The 24,871-nt window shown below is 42.4% G+C and overlaps 2 protein-coding genes and 1 long non-coding RNA gene across 4 annotated transcripts in view; all 3 read left to right on the top strand.

Annotated features, from left to right (window-relative positions):
• The window catches only part of LOC115083857 (zinc finger protein 271-like), a 634,158-nt gene that overhangs the window by 308,118 nt on the left and 301,169 nt on the right, over nucleotides 1-24,871 (top strand). The gene's annotated exons all lie outside the window — the stretch shown is intronic.
• On the top strand, nucleotides 7,022-24,539 carry LOC115083867 (oocyte zinc finger protein XlCOF6-like). The gene is made up of 4 exons (XM_029587915.1): nucleotides 7,022-7,313; nucleotides 7,659-7,785; nucleotides 8,502-8,621; nucleotides 21,342-24,539. The coding sequence occupies exons 1-4, from the start codon at nucleotides 7,035-7,037 to the stop codon at nucleotides 23,330-23,332; spliced, it is 2,517 nt and encodes an 838-aa protein (XP_029443775.1). The 5' UTR covers nucleotides 7,022-7,034; the 3' UTR covers nucleotides 23,333-24,539.
• Nucleotides 10,911-14,025, top strand: LOC115083890. Its single transcript, XR_003854417.1, has 3 exons — nucleotides 10,911-12,422; nucleotides 12,926-13,402; nucleotides 13,504-14,025. It is a non-coding gene; the product is annotated as an uncharacterized LOC115083890 (long non-coding RNA).

Genomic DNA, 24,871 nt, shown 5'->3' with positions numbered 1-24,871 from the left:
GACGTCAGATTGTAATCTGACTCCGACTGCATCTGTCTACACTAAGGAAAATGAAATTATCAGGTAAGTAATTTCTCCAATGCATATCATTTTATAATGTGTGCACAGCAACGCGCGCATGTTCTAGAATCGTCGCATCTTTAAAGATCTACCCCTTAATGGCTTACTGAATATCGGCCTGACAGAGTTTGAGGGATAAAATAGCCTTTTTTTCAGATGTGGCAAGGGCAGTAAAGTTGAGGAGGAAGAGCTTTTTTTGGTGTTGAAGACGAAACTAATTGACCTAGGTCCTAGAGGCAAGTTTTGTTATGTTTCCATGTAAATTGTAAAGGTATTAAATTGAGGAATAACAATTTTTTTTTTTCGATCCTCAGCAATTGGCGGGGTTTCTCCAGAATAGGACTCCTCTTCCTGTTTTGTCTACTAGTCACTAGGTTTGGATTATGGATTTTGCATTATTATCTGGAATTGATTTTTTAATATTTATTTTCTTCAGCCCCCTGATCTGGTCTGTGATAACATAGCCCTGTTTTCTTTATGATTATTTTTTTTACCTCTGCTTTCCTGATGTAATTCTGATGAAGGCTTTCTTAGTATATTTGAAAATTAATAAAGTGATAATTGAAAAAATCAAGGAACATAAAATCAAGCTTAATTGTAAAACTATATTAATAAAAAAAATACATTTCAAAACAAGTGATGAATAGAATAACATCCAATAATTAAAAACTCATTTAAAACATTTAACGAACCCCCATAAGATATTTCAAAACAGCATGAAGGTAGAATATTTGTTGCAAAACGTGGTGGGAAAGGCCCACGTTAATGGGTAAGGTTTCTAGGGGGATGGAACGGGGCAGCTTAGAAAACCGGTCCATGACCACCCAGATAACAGTGTGCCCTGCCTAGAATGTTAAATCCTTAATAATATCCTTAGATACATGAGCAAAGGGCTTCTGAGACACCAGCAGGGATGAAATAAGCCTGCGGGTGCTTGTTGGTTTTATTTTGCACAGTTATTGCAGGTAGAAATATAAGTTTGCACCTCTTTGACCAAGTTGGGCCATCAGTAGTTGCGGGAAATGAGATCTACTGCTTTACCGATTCTCAGGTGACTAGCTAACCTGGCAAATCATCAGTAGGGGTCTTTTGTCTGCCTGTGAGTTAATTGCATATTAGACAAGCAAATGGTCTGCACTGAAAGTCATTTCCAGAGTTAACCAAGCTCTGAGCAAAAGACTGTGGAAGGACCCTAATCTTATTATTTGCTGGAAAAAATGGGTATCCTGGAGTTGCAGAGAAGAAAAGCTGCAAGAGAAGCAACTGCCCAACCTCTTACTGTTTTGACGTTTCAGCTCTGCAGGAAGCAAGTCCATGTGGAGACAGTAGGACTGCATTTGCAAAACTTGTGCACATACACAAACTAAATTGAACCTACAGAGCCAAGGCACTGAGCTCAGCAACATTATAATCCTGCAAGTTTAAATAATCCAATGCTAGCAGAGGGGTTTACATAATATTTTGTGAAAATAGTGGTGTTAATTCATGCATATTCATACTAACGTGAAAGTTACTTATTCTGATCTCATCCCTTGCAATTACTTTAGGTTGTTAAATTGTTTCTTGTTAGTGAGTCCCTAATCATTGCATGCTGAGAAGTAGCAAGCCCACGAGAGATCCTGGCGATTGGATTTGTGCTCCTGATCAAAGTGCAGAAAGTTGCTGCCGAGCTCCACCTTGAGAAACCCTGGTAAAAGGGAGACGTTTGCTTTTTTCTTCTCTTCCCTGTAACTTTGAGAAGCAAAGGTTACATATGCATAAACTATACTGTGTGTGCATAAATCATGCTTTATTCATAGAAAACATTGTTTATGTGTACAAAATGTTTTCTTTGCAGACAATGTTTCATGTATGCAGGCATTCTGGGTAGACTGTGGCTTCTGTGTCTGTTCAGACCCACCTTTTTGAAATCACTTTTAAATCTTATGCCTGAGTGTCTGCTTTTAGTCTTGTTGACTCGCTTTCTTTTCTTTTTAACCATTGTCTTGATTTATGAAATACCCCAGGTCTCGTGTCCTATATGTTTGTCTTCCTAGATTGTAAACTCTATTGAGCAGGCACTGCCTTTGTGTAGGTATGTACAGTGATTATGTTACAGTATTATAACATTGTGAGGTAGCATGTCTACCCGTTGTAAATGAGAATAGGAGTTAAATGAAACATAATTGATGATCATGTTGGTGGGTGTTTTATGGTGAGAGTATGTTTGGATATGTATGAATAGTGTGGATGGAGGGTAATGTATGGGTATATAGTTTTTATATGTAAAGATACTGCTTAGATAGGTGTTCCTATGTATTAGGAGAGGTTGAAAATTTTGTATGAACACATTTAATAAAAAGATTTTCTCATACATAGTTGTTCAATATATGTCCTCTAGTTGTGTTAATATGGTATGTACAGTGAGGCATACGTTGTATAGTTACTCCTGGGGGAATTCTGCACAAAAAAAAACCATTTAAAATTCTGCTCACAAAAACTTAAGTCTGCAAACTTTATATTGGTCAAAATAACACAATTTACATGACAGTCTTTAAGTAATCCAAAATAATTTCTCTATGCAGGCTACTGTGTCCTCACTATAAAACTATACAACATTAAACCAGCACTTATAAGTAACCCAATATTTTTCAATGGATTTAAACTTTTTTATATAGCATATGGGAATTAGTATCAGAAAATAATGTGCTGTTAACAAATACTGGCTCTTGCCCACAAAGGGCTGCAACCAGTTTCTTATTTGAATCATGTGTAGCACATGAGATTACTTCATTTACCATTTCCCAATGTTTTTTTCATTGTATAATCACCATACTTTAAAAACCCTTGTGCAAAGTGCACATACCTCGCCGACACGCAGTGTTCCAATCTGTTACTCAAAAAACAATTTCTTCTTTTCTTTTTTCACGTTACACACACTGTTCAGCTCTCAGCTTATCTTCTTTGTCTTTTTTCATTTAATCACACTGCTTATCTCCCATGCTTCCCCTTTATAATCTGTCCTATTCATTACCACCATGGCTCTCCCCTTGTCGGCTGCCTTCACCACTAAATCAGAGTCTCTGTTTAAGTCTTGTAAAGTCTTATTCTCTATCTGTGACAAATTGTATTTACCCTTTGGACATCTCATTTGAACCTTGTCTATGTTAGCTTGCACTAACTTGGCAAAGGTGTGAATCATCGGGTCCACATTTCCAGGCGGGCACCACGCCGAACGAGGAGTCACTAAGGATTCATCGGATCTGTCTCTTACAGGTTGGTTCTCAAAGAATAATTTCAAATGCAAGGTTCTCAGGGGTGCAATCGGGCAACAAAGGAACAACAGTAATACATCTTTCTCAAAAAGAATTACCAGCAGAATATCTACAAGTACTCAATAGGGGTCTGTCCTACGTTCCGACGGTCAAGTTCGATCATTTTGAAGTGTGTAAATTTTTCCAAAAATTCCTGAGAACCTTGCGTTTGAAATTATTCTTTGAGAACCAACCTGTAAGAGACAGATCCAATGAATCCTTAGTGACTCCTCGTTCGGCGTGGTGCCCGCCTGGAAATGTGGACCCGGTGATTCACACCTTTGCCAAGTTAGTGCAAGCTGACATAGACAAGATTCAAATGAGATGTCCAAAGGGTAAATACAATTTGTCACAGATAGAGAATAAGGCTTTACAAGACTTAAATAGAGACTCTGATTTAGTGGTGAAGGCAGCCGACAAGGGGGGAGCCATGGTGGTAATGAATAGGACAGATTATAAAGGGGAAGCATGGGAGATAAGCAGTGTGATTAAATGAAAAAAGACAAAGAAGATAAGTTGAGAATTGAACAGTGTGTGTAATGTGAAAAAAAAGAAGAAATTGTTTTTTGAGTAACAGATTGGAACACTGCGGTGTCGGCGAGATATGTGCACTTTGCACAAGGGTTTTTAAAGTATGGTGATTATACAATGAAAAATACATTGGGAAATGGTAAATGAAGTGATCTCACGTGCTACACACACGAAACTGGTTGCAGCCCTTTGTGGGCAAGAGCCAGATGACTGTACTTGTTAACAGCACATTATTTTCTGATACTAATTCCCATATGTTATATAAAAAAGTTTAAATCCATTGAAAAATAAGTGCTGCTTTAATGTTGTATAGTCTTTAAGTAATTACATTTTAAATTAATACAGAAAAAAGTTATTACTTAGAGATGCAGAATTTTAAATATTTTGAGCAGAATTTTCCTAAAAATTCACTGTAAGAGTGTCCCTTCCACTTGCTCTCCCTACTCCCCTGGCCACTTTACCCTCTCAGGCCCCAACTCCTCCACCTGCCAGTATCTCTCCCCTTCACCTCTAGGCTCAACCCTTTCCACTCTATTACTAGTCCCAGAGTTTGACCCCGTTCTCAGTACTGCCCCTCACACAGGCTCCCTCTGTCCCTCCCTCTCTCACACACATGCTCCCTCTCTCTAATACACATACACACACCCTCATACAGGCTCCCTCACTCTCTTGCACACACACATCCCCTCATACAGGGTCCCTCTCTCTTGCACACACACACCCACACAAGCTCCCTTTCTCTTTCTCACATACATCCTCACACAGGCTACCTATGTCTCTCTCTCATGCACCCCTTCACACAGGCTCTGTCTCACACAAACACAATCCCTTCACACAGGTTAGCACCCTCACATACATGATTCCTTTTTCATACACACGAGCTCCCAATCTCTCACACACATACACACTTCTTCAAAATCTCCTCATATAGGCTCCCTCTCTCTGGTACCCACACTCAAGCATCCCCCCCTGCTCTCTCACCTCCCATGCTCTCTCTCACACCCTCCTGCTCACCCCCCTGATCTCTTTCTCACCTTCCCCTCTCCCTATTCTTTCACCCTCCCCTCTCTCACACCCCCTGTTATCTAGGAGAGTTGTGGGTGGATCCTTGGACCAGTGGCAGATGACCATGCCCCTGGGGGAAGATCCCGAGAGGAACCACCGGTCAGGCTCAGAATTAGGAGACAAACACACACACACACTAGTTCTTTTATTAGACAGTATACTGAACCACCAGAGGTGGCAGTGGTTAGCTGGAATGCCCGGCTGGGCTGTAGTCCCTCAGATACTGGAACAGCGATCCCTGGAGGCTGAGCTGTAGAAAAACTGAAATATAGTGAGTAGGCAGGGTATGCAGAGTTCATGGACAGAACCTGATGGTAACACTCACACAATGTCTCATAGAAGCCCAGGAGCTGGAATGTATAGATCCTCGAGGAGCGAGTACCTGGTTCCAGGGAAAGCTCTGAGAGAGCGATGGTAACTCACTGATGTAGTTGGCAGTGATAACTTCCAGGCAGATGAGAATACGGAGCAAGTCTGGGAACGAGGGACCTCAAGGAGTGAGTAATGGTTCCAGACTCTCACCTGAAAAACAAAGGAGAGAGCGAGACCCCCGAGGAGCGGATACCCCTGGTAAGTCCGAGGAGGCAGAGTAGCTTAGGTAGAGTAACCCGATGTACCATAACCTTTGCTAACTCGATCTGTTAGCAAATTTTAAGACCTTATATATCCGTTGTGGGTGACGGCATCTCGCGCCATCGCCGGTACTTCAATCGGGGCCGCACCGCGTGTGCGCCCCTAGGCCTCCAGGAAACATGGCGGGTTGCAGCGTCTAGCCGGTCCGGGGACGCAGAAGAACGCCGCGGCAGCCAAACTTCCCACGGGCAAAGAGGGAGGCGCCAAAGAGGTAAGGAGGGCGGAGAGAGAGCATTGGGAACCGATGGACACAACACTCTCTCCCCTCTCTCACAGTCCCTTCCCTCCCCCTCACCCCACACCTCTCCCTCTTCTCTCACACCACACTCATTCATTCTCACCGGGGCTTTCATGGCTTTCATCTTCACTGCAAGTGGAGCACACTCCATTCACGGCACACTGGGGCCTTCATCTTCACCACGAACGGCGAGCTGGGGCCTTCATCTTTGTGCGCTCCGTTCACGGCATGCCGGGGTCTCCTCTGCCATTTTCTGTGCAGAATTTGGCAATTCTGCACAGGGGGGAATTCTGCACACATGTTACTCATTGAAAATTGTGGATCAGCAGCTTACAAATTTTTTAATCAAATCATAGTTTGTGCACAATAAGCATGTTTGCTGTGCACATTATCAGGAAATCATGCTTTAAAAAAAAATAAAAAAAACCTTCCAATGCATTAGCATACCATTAGCTTACTACATTTGGACTTAAATTATATTTAGTGCATATGTTAAGAGAACGGGTGCTGGATTTTAGTGCAGTGTTAATGCACAGCTTATTTATTATGTGTGTACCATTGTAACCCGTCCCGAAGCTTGGAGGGGTGGGATATAAATACTTAAAAAAATAAATAAATATGTTGGCCTCTAAGACACTGAGCAGGTTTCACTAATAAGCATGGGGGTAATCTGCACCATGGGGCAGATACTACTATAAGTTTCCTGGGCAGACAGGATGAACCATTTGGTCCTTTTCTGCTGTCATTTCTGTTTCTATTTCTCAAAACATTATGATTAAATAAAACAGGATCCAGTTTTCCTTTCAGGGGAATGGTACTAGATCTTAGAAACTCTCTCCCCTCTTCTCTGCAGGCATTAGTGATTATAAGGAGTTCCGGCACCAACTGTAAACACAGCTTGCCAGCCAGAAGATATACAGATCAAATCCACCTGATCTATTGCCAGTTCTGATATAAACTGGATAAGTGGTGTGAATTTTTACTCTGTAACTTATATTTAATTTCTAAACCTTTTCTCATTGTAATCTGCTTTGGAGTGGCACACGAGCAATGAAAGGTGGAATCAAAATTTCAAAATAAAAAAAAGAGAAGGGTAGGGAGCATTTTTTTTGTAACTTTACCTCAAAGTCCAAATATGAGAATGAGGAGGCTATAAATAGTGAAAAGGATCGGGCTCCTTTCTACTGTGTGAAGCTCCGCCCATCCCTGCCGTGATGTCATCAGGCTGCGCCCAGCATGAACCGGAGCTGCCTGCTTCCCGGTGCTGGACGCAGAGTCTGTTCTCCTTTCATTTGCAGATCAGCAGCTGGAAACCAGAAACCTTCTGTTCCCAAATCTTAGCTTCTTCCCTAGTAACAGTTACATCCCTCGAGCTGCATTGCAAGAGGCAAACACTGAGCTCTTCCCCAGCTCAAGAAAGCGCCTCCACTTGTTTTATGATTCTGAAAGCAGCAAGAGCAGAGACAAAAATGCTTGCGGGAGATTCTGCTCAGGTAGGAGATTGCCTCCAATTTCCTGCCCTTTCTGTACAAACCCTGCTGCAGCTTTCTAACCTGGGACACTGCAGAGTCAGCCGCAGACCTGGGATGCAGAAAAGGCACTTTGGAATGTTTCTGAGAGTAAAGAGAGAAATCAGGAGACATACAAAGTGAGATTTTTTTCTCTCAGGTTCTGTGGGTAACTGGTTTCAAATTGTTATAATGCTTCTGTGTGTTAAATGATTGTGAATTATTTACACCCAGAAACCTCTTTGCCCGGCCCTGCTGAGCCCCAGCACTGGACGATCTCCTGATGGATGTGATGCAGAAGGTGCTGAGAGTTTCTGGTTTGTGTTTCAGGTCCCAGTAACCTTTGAGGACATCGCTGTCTATTTCTCCCAGGCGGAGTGGGAGGGTTTGGAAGAATGGCAGAAGGAGCTTTACAAGGATGTGATGAAAGAAAATTATGAGACCCTGATTTCACTAGGTAAGAGATAGTTTTACATTTTTGTTAGCAGCCCTGGGGCATCATGATAAAGACAGTTCTAGGTGTGAAGATTTCTTGATGTGGTTTGGATTTTAAAAAGTTAGAACTTAAATGAGGGCTGCAGTGATCACTTTGGTAAATCGGTGCTTTTCATGAGAAAATTCACACAGTAATGCTGCAGTTTACTAATTCCTGTGTTGCAGTGATTGACAATGTAAGAATGGAAATGTTCAATCCCCTGTTGAACTCCTCTCCAAAGCCCCTTGTCCAAAGAAGCTCTGGTGGTCTATAGTGGCATTTCCTCCCTGTCTCTCCCCCAACTGGGCTGGAACATGAATATTCAATAGCCAGAGCCCCTGCCGTGAGCCCTGCCCTGGCTATTTTCTCCATCGGCTTCCCAATCTTTTCCAATTACTGCATTCCCCATCACTCACCATCTCCCTCTCACAGTTTATCAGCATGCATGTTGATATGAGGTGATAATGCACTGTACTATTCATAGTGGGAGCCCGACTAAATAAAAAGATGAGTAAAGGTTTTTAACACTTTACTGAGACATTCAGATCCTGGAAACTGTTTCTGTTAGAGAAGATTTGAATATTTTTCTTAACTGAAATTGGTGAAATTCTTTATCCTGGAAATGTTTCTAAGTCTTAAAAAGAGCAAATCACACCCAGCGTGATTATGGGAGAGCTAATGCAGTGTTCTTACCTCAGGAACAGGCTCTCTGACCATCACCCCTGATGTTATATCCCACATTGAACAAGGGGATGAGCCATACATCAGAGATGAGTTGGGATCACAGAAAAAGGAGATTGGGAAAAGCAGCTGCTCAGGTAAGTAAGTGCAGTAATAAATTTAAGATGTATTCCACTTTTGTAGTTTTTTGTATGACAATTTTAGATCCTAGTATCTTTTTAGTTGAATAATGTTTTTATACATTTTATTCTGTATGTGAGTACTTCTTATGTATGCTTTTATGTAACCTGCTCTGAACTTTGGAAGGTGCAGATTTTAAATAATTTTTAAATAAACAAAATAAATAAATAAAAGGGACTGGGGTAAAACTGCTGAGATGAAGAATGGAAGGAGCAGCTGGGAACTGCAGAGACCCCTTCACAATTTCCTCTGGAGATTCCTTTAATCACTCACAGGGTTTCTGTTACAAGCAGCAGTCACATGGGACAGAGCTTCTCATCCAGTGGACCACAGGAAAGTCCTTGATGTGCCACAGTAATGGCAGCCCTGGCTCTATGCTCTTCCCTTTCTCCCTCCCACTGGAAGGAGAAGAGCAGCACTTCTTGCTGTGTCTTCTTCCTCCTCCTTCAGCTTCATTCTGAAGTTGAATGTGTAGAGTCCTGTAGACTTGTGGGACCAATATAAAAAAAGGGAATGTGAACCAATTTTACAATATAAGAGAACATTTTTTGACTCAATTTTGAAGTATATAGTTTTGTTTTTAGGAATATGATGAGTGTGGTATGTGTGCGGAAGTAAGAGAAATATGATTGTTTTCTTGGGTTTTTTTTTATCTGATAGGATTTTCTCTGTATTTTTATATATGGTAAAAGTACATTTGATATATGGTTTAATAAACATGAAAATTTATATTTCCTAGCGTGTAGCAGATGGACTCAAGACCAATGGGTATAGTGTACTCCTGATAGCAGATGGGAGACAGTCAGATTTCAAAGCTGACGTCAGCCTACATATACCCATGCAGCATGCTTAGCTCTTCAGTATTTCTCCTTCTCCTAAAGCAGATAGGGACACTTCCACATACTAAAATAGTGTTAGCAATTTTAAAACAAAGAAGAAAATTTACCTCAAGAAGCTGAGCCCCACTCTCCTGCAGTGATACCTAAGAGTCCCTTCCCCAGTCGAGAATTCCTGAGGTGATTTCCAAGAACATGTAATGAGATATGCAAAGAAAAAGATAGGAAGTAGTTACTTACCTAGAAGCAATTCCTAATTGGCTGCTGCTCAAAGTGCTTTATAGTTTATTGATTTTCTAAACCGTCACATCAGCTGTAGCCTTCACAATGGTATACAGTAATAATTTAACATAAATACAGTAAATTTATAAAAAAGATAGCTACAAATACTAAAAGATGAAGCACAGAAATAAATTAGCTGTTAAATTACATCAAAATAATAAAATATTTAAAAAATAAACAAAATTCCTAAACCAATATAAATAAATCAACTATCAAATCTTGTACATATTAAAAGTAAAAGCAGGCTGGAGAGCTTCTATTGCACGTTTTCTGCGTAAGCTTGTTTAAATAACCATGTTTTTAGTTCTGCTTTAAACTTTGCCAGTCCAGACTGGATAAGAATGTATGCACCATGGCAGGACCCTGCGTAATTGACTAGGACCTCCATGATGATGCCCCTGGCATTGCAGATTAGCCGTTTATTCACACAGTGGAAAATGTTCCAGTTCCTATAATTTCTTTCATACTCAGTGCCCTGAATGCCCCATGGGTGCAATCAGAAACCCACAGAAGAAAGGAAAGCCAAGCTATGTCATAGAAATCCCTCATAGTTTGCGATTTCTGTTCTCGTGAGAGAAGAAATGAAATGCAGGCCTTCATTCTATGCAGGAGAGCATGACGAAACATGGCCGACTCTGTAATTCCTACTATTGTCCAGAAACTGTCTGTGGCCAAGAAAGCTCAGGCAGTGGTGACTTAGATGTGCACAGGCAAAGCGTGGCATCTGTGTGTCTTCCTCGCCAGATCATCTTTTTACAGGTTACATAAATCCAAGAAGGTTTGTTTGTTGAACCTTTACCTGGTGAAGACTTATTCTTCTGGGAGGTCAAAATAATTCTGGCCCTACAGATCATTTGTGTTCAGTATCATTCCCTCCTCTGTGGCTGCCCTTGTTCCCTTTTGCTGCCAGTGACACAGAAGCCATCAAATTGGAAGCATTTCACCTCTTTGATGGGCATCAACCAATCACAAGGCAGCAATGGCAGTGCAACATGCTATCAGGACAAAATTATCTGTCTGTTTTGATAGGCCTGCTCTTTCTTCCAGCTGAATAGGTCAAAGTATAGCCTGATACACTTCATCAGTTGTACAGCATTGCACTGCTGAACATTTCTTATCCAGCTACGTTTTTACACATCCAAAGCTTTTTATTTTTCTGGGTAAATGCCACCATACAACATTGATCTTTGGCTAACTTGCCATGACTGAAAATCCAATGTAGCCAGATTTGTCCAATTTATCCTGCTAAGTATCATTTTTATCCAGTTAAATGCCACCTAGGGTTTGAATATTTGATTAATGATTTTATACATTTCTTTACAATTCTCCCTGTAATTCTTGTTTCCAGTCCTTGTTGCTCTCTCCTTTGCCCCCGCTCTTTAGCTATAATATTCCCTCCTGTGCTGGGTTACCTCTTGTGAGTCCCAGGCTCACTCCTCCATCTCAGCTCTTAACACTGCAGAACACAGGGAAATTTCACACTGTCCACAATGAGACAAAATCTGTAGCTACTTTTAACCCTTGGTCACTGCACCAAGTGCGGGCACTTTTGAAATGGAAAATAATGTACAAATATTTCAAAATGCCTTTCTCCGATCTAAAACTGTAGGGTAAACACCAGTGACTCTGATCAGGATGTGCATCATGAACCTGAGGCCTGCTACCATGCACACAGACTGACCAAATTATAGGCCTAAGAAGCAATGCAAAATGGAGTTTTTCAGCCATGTAATTCTTTTGGCAACTTTTTTGAGACTGTCTTTCACACTGAGGAGAAAAGACTGTGTTTTGTTTCTTCATATTAGAGAGTTGTCATCACCTCCTAAATGAGAGAATGTGTCCTTGGACCAGAAGTGCAAACATGTCCTTGGTGAAACATTTCAAGCTTGAAGATCAGCTATGAAATGGGTATTGTTTAACACCTATTTTCACTGATGAGCTTTAATGAACATCTGGGAATATTCCTATCCATTGAGGCATAGATGACATCATTTGCATCCCACCAATCCTATGTCTATAGAAGGTGGCAACATCCAATCTGGATCAGTGTTGGAACCCTACAGAGCAGAATACTCGAGAGAGACTCTGAGTTACAGACAGATGAACTTTGATGTCTGACATTCAGGCTGATACAGTACCGACTCGGTAAAAAATGTGCGGATGTGTCCCGCGCCTGCTCCTTTAACGTGCACGCAAGTCGTCTTTTTATACATGCGGTTCTGTATTATAATAAGATGCTAATCAAAGCAGCGCCAAAAGCATGCGCGGAGCTCGGAAAAACAGCATCCATAACGCTACTGATTTTACTGTATAAGACGTCTGTACAGTATCCCGGGTACGCTGGACAATGCGTTGTACTTCAATACATGTCATATTTCTAGCAAATAGGAGTTTTCAATTCCAAATGTTATGATTTCAAAGGTTTTCATAGATCTTGCCAAATATCATTGATCCCCACCGTGACCTCATTGCCGTGTCATAATCCTGCCTTGGATGTGTATATAAATCGCTGCTCGGAGTAAGACTGTCCCTTTTGTATTTGTGTCGGGTCAGGATCATACAGACTGGTTTGAACTGGTGCTTTTGATATCAATTGGAAGATCAACATCTAAAACATCGGCATCTCTTTACTCTGAACAGGTAGGAGACACACTAACGGACGCTTCTTTCCAGGAGGCCCCGGTGGGAACGTCCATGCTCTGAGGCCCCTCTAGGGCCCCGCTAGCTACCTTTCCGAGCGCCATGGACATTCGTCCAAAATCAGGTGGGAACGTCCATGGTCTGAGATCTCGCTAGCTACCTTTCTAGGTACTCCAGGCTGCGATCCTCTGCTTCAGGCCCCAGATGGATGCCCGGAGCCATGGACGTTCGTCTGAAAAGAGGCGGGAACGTCCATGGTTGGAGGCCCCGCTAGCGCTCCAGGCTGTTTTTTGCTCTTTTCGTGATGCTGTCCGTGTGCCCCTCTGCTTTGTTGTGGCCAATAACTGCATGTGCCAATGTCTGTTTCTAGTAGCCATGTTGCCGGTACTGTTTGCTGTTTATGTATTCTGTTTTTGGCTCTTTTCTTGATGCTGTCCATGTGCTCCTCCTGTCTCTCCATTCATTTATCCCATTTCTTCTGTTTGTTTTTTTTCCCCATTCAGACATTATCATGCCAGCAAAACGTACCATTTCACAGGTTGAGACAGTCCGGAGATCTGCAGCAGCAGGCAGGCACAAGTTGTAGCCAGCCGCCAAGAAGCGAACACGTGATGCTTGCTTTACGGATGCAGAAAAGGAGGTACTGTGCCGTGCTGTCTGCGAGAACTACAAAGTTCTCTTCCATTCAAAGGTTTCTTGCTCCACGAAGAAACGGGTTTGGGAGAAGATCGCGCTGGATGTCAGCTCCCTGTCTGTTACGCCCAGGGAGGTAAAACGGGTACAGCACCGGTGGCGCGACACTAGAAAAGAGGTGAAAGAAAAGGCTGCCAAAATTGAGGCGGCAGCAAAGAGGACCGGTGGAGGGCCACCATGTCATATAGTCTTGACACCACTGGAGGAGCTGGTTCTCAGAACTGTGCGGCCAGAGGTCCTGGTCTGTGTGCCCGCACTCTAAAGCGCTGACACCGGAGCAAGTGAAGGTATGCATTAGGAGATATCTTGTTTGCATTGCATGTTTTCTTTTGGGCTCTTGGGAGGCAAACTGTTGACAACTAGAACTTCAACCTATCTTTCTCCACAGATAGAGTCAATGAGGCTGATGTTATTGAAGAAGATAACCAATCCATTCCCTTGCCAGAATTTGTTTTCCCTATGTCCAATGCTGACTCCCCCAGACAACACGTACAGGGTGGCGAGACCCAGGAACTTGTCACACTTGACCCGTTCAAAGTCTCTTCTGCAAGCCGAGAACGTGAGACGTCTGAAGCATCATTACCCCTAGAAATATCTGAAGCATCAACACCGTCTCCGCTAGAGGCTGCTGCAGCACCGGAACAGGAACTGGCAACTGTGTCTCGCGACCTGGAACAGGCATTATTTGGTATTGAGAGGCTAAGCGAGCACTTTATGACTGGAATAACATCGCGACAGGACCAACACAAACAACTTGATGCTCCAGGAACTGAGGCAAATCCGAGCCGACATCAATGGTCTTCTCAATCGATGTTGATGAAGGAACTGATCAGCTCCTTCAGAGATGTCGCCTCCGCTTGTCGTTCCCTTAACCACCCATAACAATTATTAAATAAAAGTTTGATTTAGCTATTAAAGGAATTAATTCTGTTTCATATTTATGAGTACTTATGTTAATTCATCACCCATAAAGCATGATTTCTGTCTCCCTCGCTTCTCCAAACCTGTTATGCCTCTCCCCTTGTGTCATCGTCCTTTGCAATTCCCTCACCCCCTGTAACCACCACTACCACTTATCGCTTCTGTAACAACCAACTCTTTAAAACAAATATTGTTTGAATAAATAATATAAAAAGAGAAAATGAAAAAAAATACAGTACAGACTATTTCAAAATTTAAAAAAATATATTTTTTAACTATACACAGCACAACAAATAAAAACATATTTACAAAAGGGGAAGGAAAGGGAAGGAGCCATGCCATGGGGGCAGAGGAGGAGCATCGTCATTGGCGACGGGGAGACGGTGGCCGTCTTAGAGGAGCCTGGGACATAACCAGCAGCAGTTGAGCTGCTGCCATGGAACACAGCAGCTCAATAATTTCCTGTTGGCCATGCCGCAGGTCCTGGAGGATGGCCACCGTCTGCACCGCCAGGCCCTCCATGACATCCAGGCCGCGGGTCAACCGCACCTGGAGAGCCAGCACAACATCCAGGCGTGTCTCCATGGGAGAGGGCCCGTCCTGCACCCCGTGGTCCTTCCCTGGATGCTGCGCCCGCCTCAAACCGGCGACCCGCTCCTGGTGCCTCTGGTGCGACCTGGACATCATCATCAATGACGATGACCTCCTGGGCCTCCATGGCTGGTGGGGCTGGCGGTGGTGGCGATGCTGCTGGCGGTGGCACCGGTTGCACATCTGACTTGAGAAAAAAGAAGTAATTACTAGGATGCAAAAAAACAGAAAATGGGACCAGCAGGCCTGACAGTGTAATGTTGTCAGTATTCTCTGGGGGGAGGGGATAAGGGGGGGGGGAGGGTTAGCATGGGGAAAAATAAAGCTGGATAGTGTGGATGTCTCTGGGGAGAATCAGCTGAATGAAGAAATACATGGCTTTTATTATATCACACTTTTGAAAATTGCACAGGCGGCCTTTTTTTTTGTGGAGGATCGCTGGAAAAGCTTCAACTCAAAAAATAAGTGCCAACGTTATCCCAAGAATCAAGTTTAGATAACAAGACGCAACAAATGTTAGCTAGTGACCATCATAATAGACATCATCGTGTAGTTAGATACTTTCATACTCTGCCTTATATATAATCATTGGTCAGAAGTAAGAACTTTTTTTTTAGAATTTTATATTTTGCCTCAAGTGAAAGTCCATCACCAATTTAAAAATAGAATCCTTATTACTGGAAAATCAACCGTTGTACTTATCTTATTTTAACCCTTGCGGAGCATCAATTCATGCCCGAATGTCCAAATTTTTCTCTCCACCCGGAGCCGTGTTTCAGACAAAAGTGTCATTTATCAAGGGCTGATACACTGAGTCAAAAAAGGACAAGGTATATTAACCATCATCTTCAAAATATTTTCAGCAAAAATAAAATGTTTCTTACCAGAATGGCTATCAGCACTACTTACTCTCAGAGCAGCGTTTCGGCGTTCTACTTCCGGTATTCCCCGGATCACAGTTACAAGCTGTGTTACTGCATACGTCATTAAACATTGAGAAAAATTCATTGAGAAAAATTTGGACATTCGGGCATGAATTGACTTTCCACAAGGGTTAAAATAAGATAAGTACAACGGTTGATTTTCCAGTAATAGAATCCTTATTTTTAAATTGGTGATGGACTTTCACTTGAGGCAAAATATAAAATTCTAAAAAAAAAGTTCTCTTACTTCTGACCAATGATTATATATAAGGCAGAATGTGAAAGTATCTAACTACATGATGATGCCTATTACGATGGTCACTATCTAACATTTGTTGCGTCTTGTTATCTAAACTTGATTCTTGGGATAACATTGGCATTTATTTTTTGAGTTGTATTATATCATGCATTATCCAAGTAAAAATGTTAAAAACACAAAAAAAATAAAAATGACAACAGCCCATACTTTATAGAGCCCGATACTATTAAAGGCTCACCTTGTGGATGCGGCGATAGAGCTGGTGGCGAGGGTGGCAGTTCATGTTCCTCCTCCGAGGAAGAAGTACTTGTGTCTGAAAAGAGAAAAACTAAAGCGTTACTGATGCGCATGAAAAGATCCCGAATGGTAGGATGGAGAGACAGTGATAACCAGTTGTTATTGACATTATTAAACAAGGCCTCACTTCTTACACCTGTTGCATCATCGTAAGCCAAATACTTCAAATTTTTTATGTTAAACCAACAGCACCTACCTTCCTGCGGTGTTCGGTGGGTGCGCAGGGCCCGAAGGAACTCCTGCTGCTCCTTCCTCAGTCTTTGGGCCCTCTTTTTCGATGCCTCAACCTGGCGACAGAAGAAAACAAATACAAAAAAATTCAACAATGCAAGAAATTGACCTATGCCATCTATTTTTAAGAAAATTTCCCTGTGTAGCACTAGACAGGTAACCCTGTTACACCAGAGTTGCCCGTCTAGTGCTCCAGAGGGAACCTTTCACGGTTTTCTGGTTGGCACCACAACAGTGCATGTACATATATAGTGTGCTTGTGATAATATACAAGTGTCACGCATGCATAATTTAATAACATGTTTTGAGGAATGGTGCACAAGGCTGAAAGGTCCACAAGGCAGGTTTCTTCACCCACTAAGCCACAGCTCTTGTTCTTCAGTCTTGCATGAGCCCTGCAGCCATACTCTCGTGAGTGCCAAGCAATGGACAAAAATGTACCCTACAAAATGGTCGTCTCAATGCGGCCTTTGTCTACTTCACAATAGAAAAAAATTTTGGTGTATGAAACGCCTATTGCCATGGCCTTTCCAAGGCATCCACGTCCATGGTTGTCTCTGTACCCGCTACCCTCCCAACGACACTTACATAGACGCTCCCTTGGCTTACAACTATAGAGGCCTCAGAACTTACCTCCCGTGTGAAGGAAGCCTGGGTGTTGAAACTCGCCCTGAGCGTCCGCCAGGCCTCATTGGCCCGTTCCTGGTCCCGCGGGTGCCCAGGGCGAAAATAAAGATGGCGTTTCATCTTGAGTAATGAGGTAGGCCAGCAGCCTCACATTGCCCTCAGAGAAGTTGAGTAGCTTCCCTCGCCAAATGGCTACCCAACGGCGGAATGGGTAGCCTCTCTCGGCGGAATGGCTACCCAAATGCGTACAAAATGGCCATCTGGGCATGGCCGTAGAGGATGGCGTTACACGTTCGAGCGTGTACGTCCCTCCCTCTGGCGTCTGTCGCCGAAGGTCCTGCGGAGCCTCAGGGATGCCGAAATCTATGCGTCGAAGAAAGAGGCCTCGCGCAGTGTCCCTCCCCCCCGGAGTCTGGAGAGGCATCCCTGTCGCCAAAGGTCCTGTGGAGCTTCAGGGACGCTGAAATCTAGACGCCGAAGGAAATGACAGAGAACGGATAATAAAAAAACAAAATGTATTAGTTTTATGACGCCAAAATAATACTACCATGGAAAAGACAGAACAGATGGATAAATCAAATAAAAAATGTCTTAGTAGTTTTATAAAGCCTTATTAAACTTTTCAATGCAGGGAACTTCTTTCATCGTGGATCACAGCTCCAGAAAGAAAACACAAAACAGGATTAAACTTATGCTCTACAGGCATGAAAAGGGTAATATCAAGGATTTCGCAGAGGTATGTAGAAGAATAAAATCTGCAAATCAATAGGAAGCGATATATGTATAATTGATAACAACTTACACGAGAAATAAGTCTCGATGATCCTTCAGTGAACATCATACCCCCGCGCTGGGTTGTCTACCTCTGCAGCCGGTTCCAGAGGTGGATCTGGCGGCAAGTTTTACCTGATGGGGTGCAGCCCCAATGAAAACCAAGATCAGGACCGCAGGGTATGCCTCTCAATCTGCTGGAGTCAGAGAAAATACTGAGGGATCACAGGTGGCACCCCGGGTTATATGGGTGGCGCTTTTCAGTTTTCTCTCTGACTCCGTCTGCTGGAAGGGAGGCATAACCCAGCAGTCTGGACTGATCCTGGTAGGTACAGGGCACTGAATTTGTCTTTCAGAACTCCAAAGGTCTGCTCCATCACGTTTCTCTTAGTGCCATGAGCTTCATTGTAGCGTTTTTTGGCCGCTGTGTGTGGAGACTGGAGCAGAGTTAGCAACCAGGGCTTACAGCCATGGCCGCCATCACCTATATGGGGTATAATCAGGAATGCATAAAAAAGCACTTCACAGTGAGACCAGCAAGCATAAACACATCACATATATTAATGTACATGTACAGTATTGTGTACCTAACACCACAGTCCTTGACATATGGCATCATCTCGCTGCTATCTAGAATCCCGCCCTTAGCTGATGTCACCTACCAAGTAGCCAGCCTTCACCGTACCTCCCCTGTGGGAAATGGGCTGCAAGGGATGAATGTGCAAGAATGTAGGCGTCATGGCAGCTCCCAGGAAACCTTGCAACAATATTAAGAATTCGAAGGTACACATCACAAACGACTTGCACATTCATCGAATGGAATTGCTTGCGATTCCGGAATGAACTCTCCTCTTCCGACTTTGGGGTCAATGCAATATGGGTTCAGTCTACAGCACCCAACACATTCGGCATCCCTGCAATAGCCATGACCCCACTGCGGATCTCTTGCAGTTGCACTGGATCAGTAGGAAACATGATGTACTTCCTCATCATGGCCTTCAAGACCTGTGCCAGATGCCGTGAGAAGGAGGCCTGGGTCATACCCGCAACGATACTCACTGGGTTCTGAAAACTTCCGGTACCGAAAAAATGTAATGCACCAAGAAGTTTCGTGAACACTGGCACAGCAAGGTTGCGATTGGCCAGGGGGGTCAAGGTCACTGCGCAGATCTGCATATAGGGCCAGGATTGCCCGTGAGCTGAGCCGGTACCTTCGCAATACATCTCGCTCGGGCATGCCAAAGAGACTTGTCCGTGAGTGAAAGGTACGTTGCGGACACTGTCTGCGGATGGCCCTGGCCTGTCCACTGATAGCTCTGGGCCCAAAAAACAAAGAGGAAGGCGGTCTAGAAAAGCCGTGAGGAACACAAAAGAAAGTAGCCGGAAATCCTTCAAAAATTCTTTAATGAGTGCCCGACTCTAGGCCTGAGTTTCGCCCAACAGAGGCTGCTTCAGGGGCTACAATAATGAATAACAATAAATATTATTCAAACAATTATAAAAATATCAAACATACTCATTATAATTAATAAAAAATAAATACAATAAAACTAACTAAAAATAATTTTAATTTTAATTAGAACAGACGCATGAAAAGCTCTATGAAGTGATTGACACTTTCTACAACACATTTTTAAGTTTTATTTTATCACAACTTTATATTTTTTTCACGTTGTTTTTTTCAATTCATTTTTTGTCCATATTTTTATTTCAATTTTGATCACATTTTGATTAAATTAACTAATTCGCTGCGGTGCCACGCCCCCCCTCCTTTTTACGTCCATCTAGAGTCCATCTGTTGGGCGAAACTCAGGCCTAGAGTCGGGCACTCATTAAAGAATTTTTGAAGGATTTCCGGCTACTTTCTTTTGTGTTCCTCACTGATAGCTCTGGCCTGTGCATGGACAACTCTGTCCTGCTGTGCCTGTACGAAAAACACAATAATCAGCATAAAATAATAATAATTTATTATATAAATATTAAATAATGGCAGCATCTGCATCTGTGAGAACAGGCAGCATAAATGGTTTGGACGTCCATGCACAGGCCACAAAGCAGAGCCACTGCTGCCGTTTGAACGAAGGAGTTGACGAGATACATACACATTCACAAAAACACATATTACACACGTTTTCTACCTCCTCTGGTCTTGCTACTGGGTTCTCTTCTCCTCGGGTGTTGTCTCCAATCGCTCGCCTAGCATTTCTTATGCTGGCTTTCATCCGTAACAAAAAGATCGCCAAAGCCAAAATGTACATATCATCCATGATGCTGTCCGATGTGTCTGCCTGCCACAAATCACAGCACCACACTAACACCAGGGCAGCCGCTAAATGTACAGGTTAAAAAAAAATTTGTTAAAGACACTCTATTGTGGACGCGCATTACTGTATTGAGGGTAATAGCCAATCCGGTCATTAACATGCCATCTGCATGCGGCGGGCACAAATTTGTTCGTGTGGGCTAAGGACACGCTACTAGCGATATTGAATCATATGTCTGGATAATGCTAGCCCCGCCCCACTTTACTGTATCGGGCTGATTGTCCGTTCGAACTTTCGTCAGACTTTATCTGAAAGAACTTTGGCCTAGAGTTTTTCCTGTGCTTTCCTTCATGGACTTCTGAAACTGTGCTCATCTCTACCACTGTGGCTTGCAAGCTAGGGCTAGGTGCTACTCAGCACAGTTGTTCATTAAAGTGAAGGCAACTGTTTGCCAAATCTACCTGAAAGTACATTTGGCCAATTAGTGATTTTTATCCTTTTTCTGCTGTTATACCTCACAGAGACATCTGTGAGATTTTTGGGTTTTATCTGTCATCCACTAAAGGGACTCTGATCTATTCTTGGGTGTCAGAGACCGGTTGCAGGAGTGGCTCTGGACTGATGTGGTACCTTGAAAGGGGTGAGAATGCACGTTCAAGTTACTTTACAGCTGGGATAATTAGATGGCAATTGCATAATGCTTAAGTACAAATTAAGCTTAGAGAACATTTATTTTCTGCTTATCTTACATGATAGTGCTTACACCCTATAACTAAAACTGAAACTGTAACAAACCAAAACGAAACAAAAGAAGTAATTGTACCGTATTACCCTTGCTGCTAATGAACTAATTGACTACCTCATAAAAAGTGTCTTCATCTGCTACTCAAAGTAATGAATTTGTTTCGTAAGATTATTGGTTAAATCTGATAATCTACTGTAAGGTCTCCCACTCGAGATACTCTTACAAACCCACCTCCAGGAATGCTTCTGCTTAATACCGTTAAAAATGCACTCATATCTTTAGACTCATTAATGGAGGGCAATATACAGAAAGCCAATTCCATGCCTAAATTGCTTCTTACCTGGAAAACTAGTTTTGGAAATTCTCCTCCATGATCACCAGAGACAGAAAATATTTCTGTATCATTTCTCATGCAAGAGGACAAGACATAACTTTACAGGCCAATGTTATGACCCAATGCTTGTAAAACTTTCACACTGTGTCCTCTTCAGGAGAATAGCAAGAATACAGCAATAAAAAACAAATGTTATTGTATTACTGAACTCATTAAACTGTCCTCCTCTTACAGTAATGCCCAATGTTTACTTTTTTATCTAGAAAATGACGCTCCCAGCTACGATAATACAGACACACATCACTGGGAACTCAGTGAGAATCCACAAGGAAGCGAGAAGTTATCAGAAGGAAACGCAGAGGATATTTTTTCCTGTTCTGAGTGGGGGAAAAAGTGCAGGAGTCGATCCAGCAAAGAAAAGGAGCAAAGAAATTCACCAGGAGATACTACTGTTTGTGAGCAACGTGCCAGAAAAATCCCACATAGAGAGGAAGAGCGGAAAAACCAGACAACAGAAGAAAGATGTGCATGTGATGTATATGGGATAGTCCTCAGGGATACTGAAACTTTGAAATCACAGCAGAGATGTCACATGGAAGAGAAACTATTTATGTCTTCAAACTGTGGGAAAACCTTAAGTCAGAAGGAAAAACTACAGACACAACAGAAAACAAGAAGAGGAGAGAGACCTTTTACATGTTCTGAGTGTGGGAGAGGTTTGAGTAGTAAAAGAGAATTAATGCAACACCAGGAAATCAACAAAGGAGAGACACCGTGTACAGGCACAAAATATTGGAAAAGCTTTATTAATAAAGTAAGCCTCACAAAATTCAAGATAAGCTGCACGGAAGAGAGAACAGTTTCTTCTGCAAATAATGATAAAAACTTCACAAAACACCCAAATGCCCACCAACGAGAGAGACAAAATTCAAGTAATGAATGCAATAAAGGTTTTGCTCAGAGGAAAGTCAGTACAAGACATGCAAAAACCCATACTGGTGAGAGATCATTCTCTTGCACACCATCTGAAAAATCCTTCAGTGCAATGGCAGACTTCTCTCAACACCAAAAAAATCACAGTGAAGAAAATAAATTTAAAAGTACTGATTGTGGTAGAATTTTCAGTGAAAACGCGAAACTTTCAAGCCATGTTGGTATGAAGCCATTTTCATGTTCTGAGTGTGGTAAAAATTTCATTCAGAAAAGATACCTTACAATGCACCAGAGAATACACACTGGAGAAAAACCATTTATCTGTACTGAGTGTGGTAAATGCTTTAATTGTAAGTCAAACCTCAATAGCCACCAGAGAATACACACTGGAGTAAAACCATTTGCATGTACAGAATGTGATAGAAGCTTCATGCAGAAGAGATATTTAACAAGCCACCAGACAGTTCACACTGGAGTGAAACCATTTTTATGTACTGAATGTGGCAAAAGCTTCAGTCATAAGCAAAACCTCAGAATCCATCAGAAAATTCACATTGGAATGAAACCATTTATATGTAGTGAATGTGGTAAAAGCTTTTATTTGCAGGCATATCTCACAACCCACCAGAGAATCCACACTGTAAAGAAACCGTTAAAATGTACTGAATGTGAAAAAAGTTTCAGTCACATGCCATCTCTCAGAGTCCACCAAAGAATCCACACTGAAGGGAAACCATTTCTATGCACTGAGTGTGGTAAAAGCTTCATTCAGAAAAATTATCTCACCAGGCACAAAAGAATTCACACTGAAATGAAACAACTTATATGCACTGAATGTGGTAAGTGCTTCAGGAGAAAAGAAGACATGAGAAGCCACCAGAGAATCCATACTGGAGTTAAAGCATACATATGTACCGAGTGTGGGAAAAGCTTTAATCGGAAATCAAACCTCAAAATTCACCAGAGAATCCACACTGGAGAGAAACCATTTAAATGTACCGAGTGTAGTAGAACATTTAGTTACATTCAGTCTCTCACAGACCACCAGAAAATACACACTGGAGTGAAACCATTTGCATGTGCCGAGTGTGATAAATGCTTTAGACAGAAGAGATATCTTATAAGCCACCAGACAATCCACACTGGTATAAAACCATTTTTATGTACTGAATGTGGCAAAAGCTTCCGTCATAAGCACAACCTCACAATCCACCAAAAAATTCATACAAGAGTGAAACCATTTATATGTATGGAGCATGTGGAAAAAGCTTTTCCCAAAAGACAAATTTCAAGAGCCACCAGAGACTCCACACAGGACTGAAACTATTTGCATGCACTGATTGTAATAAAAGCTTTAGTCAAAAGAATTATCTTACAAGGCACCAGATAATTCACACTGAATTGAAAATATTTAAATGAAATGAATGTGAAAAAAGCTTCGGTCAGAAGAATTATCTCACAAGACACCAGAGAATTAACACTAAAGTGAAACCATTTATATACACACTGAATGTGGCAAAAACTTCAGGAAAAAATACTTCATGAACTACTAGAAAGTCCACACTGCAGTGAAACCTTTTATATGTGCTAAGTTTAGTAAAGTTTCAGGCACCTGTTCTCCCTCAGACTCCACCAGAAAATCCACACAGAAGAAAAATCATTCATATCTATCAAGTGTGATAAAAGCTTTAGTTAGAAGGCAAAACTCACAAATCACCAGAGAATCCATACTGGAATAAAATCAGGTGAGATCTAGAGATGGAGGAGTAGTCAGTCAAGCTCTTGATTTCTATGGAAATACACATAGATGCTGGGATCCAGGAGCAGAAAGGATTCCGTAACCTTTTTGGGGTGTATGGCCCCCTTTTCAACATCCAATTTTTTTTTTTTTTAAGGGACCCTCCTTCTGTCCCCATCAGTCACACTCCCCTTGCCCCAGCTTCTCTCTAGTCTCTCTCTCTCCCTCTCACCAATCTCTCTTCCCACCAGTCTCTCTATCTGCCAACCACTCCCTGCAGACCCTCTTAATCAGTATCTCCTCATAAGTCTCTCTCACACAACTAGACTTTTTCTACCCCAGTCTCTCCCTCCCAACTCCTTCGCCACTAGTCTCACTCTCTCATCCCAGCATATCCTCACTAGTTTCTTCCCCCAGATCCCACCCCACCAGCCTTTCCCCACAGGTCGATTTCCCTGCCCCCATTTAAGGTTCCCAGATTTTTGATGGGCACCTGGCACACTTGGCAATTCACCCAGTCAGGGGTGGAGGTGGGGGAGACAGGACGTTCCATGACTTAGGTGCTGGGTTGGGGGGGAAGAGGACCCTCGAAGTTGCAGAGGATCAGGTCCATCCAGCCCGTGGTGGCATTATCACTTCCAGGTGGACAGTCTGGGACACAGACCACCACCAGGGGACAAACAAAGCGCTCTAGAATATTTATGCAGACCATAATACGTTTGGATTGGGTCATGATTTGCTTTTATATTGGTTGATATTCTCTTTCAGAAAATAAAAGTTTTCCAGCTTTTTTATGCCTCTGGTTTTATTTTCTGCTCTCCTTCCCCCTCTTTATTCTCTGCTCGTTTTTTGTTTTTTTCTCTTTTTGTATCCGTTCTGCTTCCTTTTTACTTTCCATTTCAATTCTTTTGCTTTAGTGAATGCTTCATTCCTTTCCCTCTCTCTTCTTTGGACTTTTTTCCTTTTTTCTTGTTCTGTCACTCTTCACCTCCTTCCCTCCTCTTCCTCTTCCTCTTGATCTCCTCTCCTCTCTTCATCCTGCAGGAGGGCAGCAGCAGTGGAACCTGGAGCGATGGGGACAGAATCGGCTACGTCAGAGATGGAAAAATTGAAGGGAGGCAG

This window comes from Rhinatrema bivittatum, chromosome 2 (genome assembly GCF_901001135.1).
Source record: "Rhinatrema bivittatum chromosome 2, aRhiBiv1.1, whole genome shotgun sequence".
Lineage (NCBI taxonomy): Eukaryota > Metazoa > Chordata > Amphibia > Gymnophiona > Rhinatrematidae > Rhinatrema > Rhinatrema bivittatum.
Note: the sequence above shows the minus strand (reverse complement) of the source record. Positions and strands in the feature narration are given on the sequence as shown.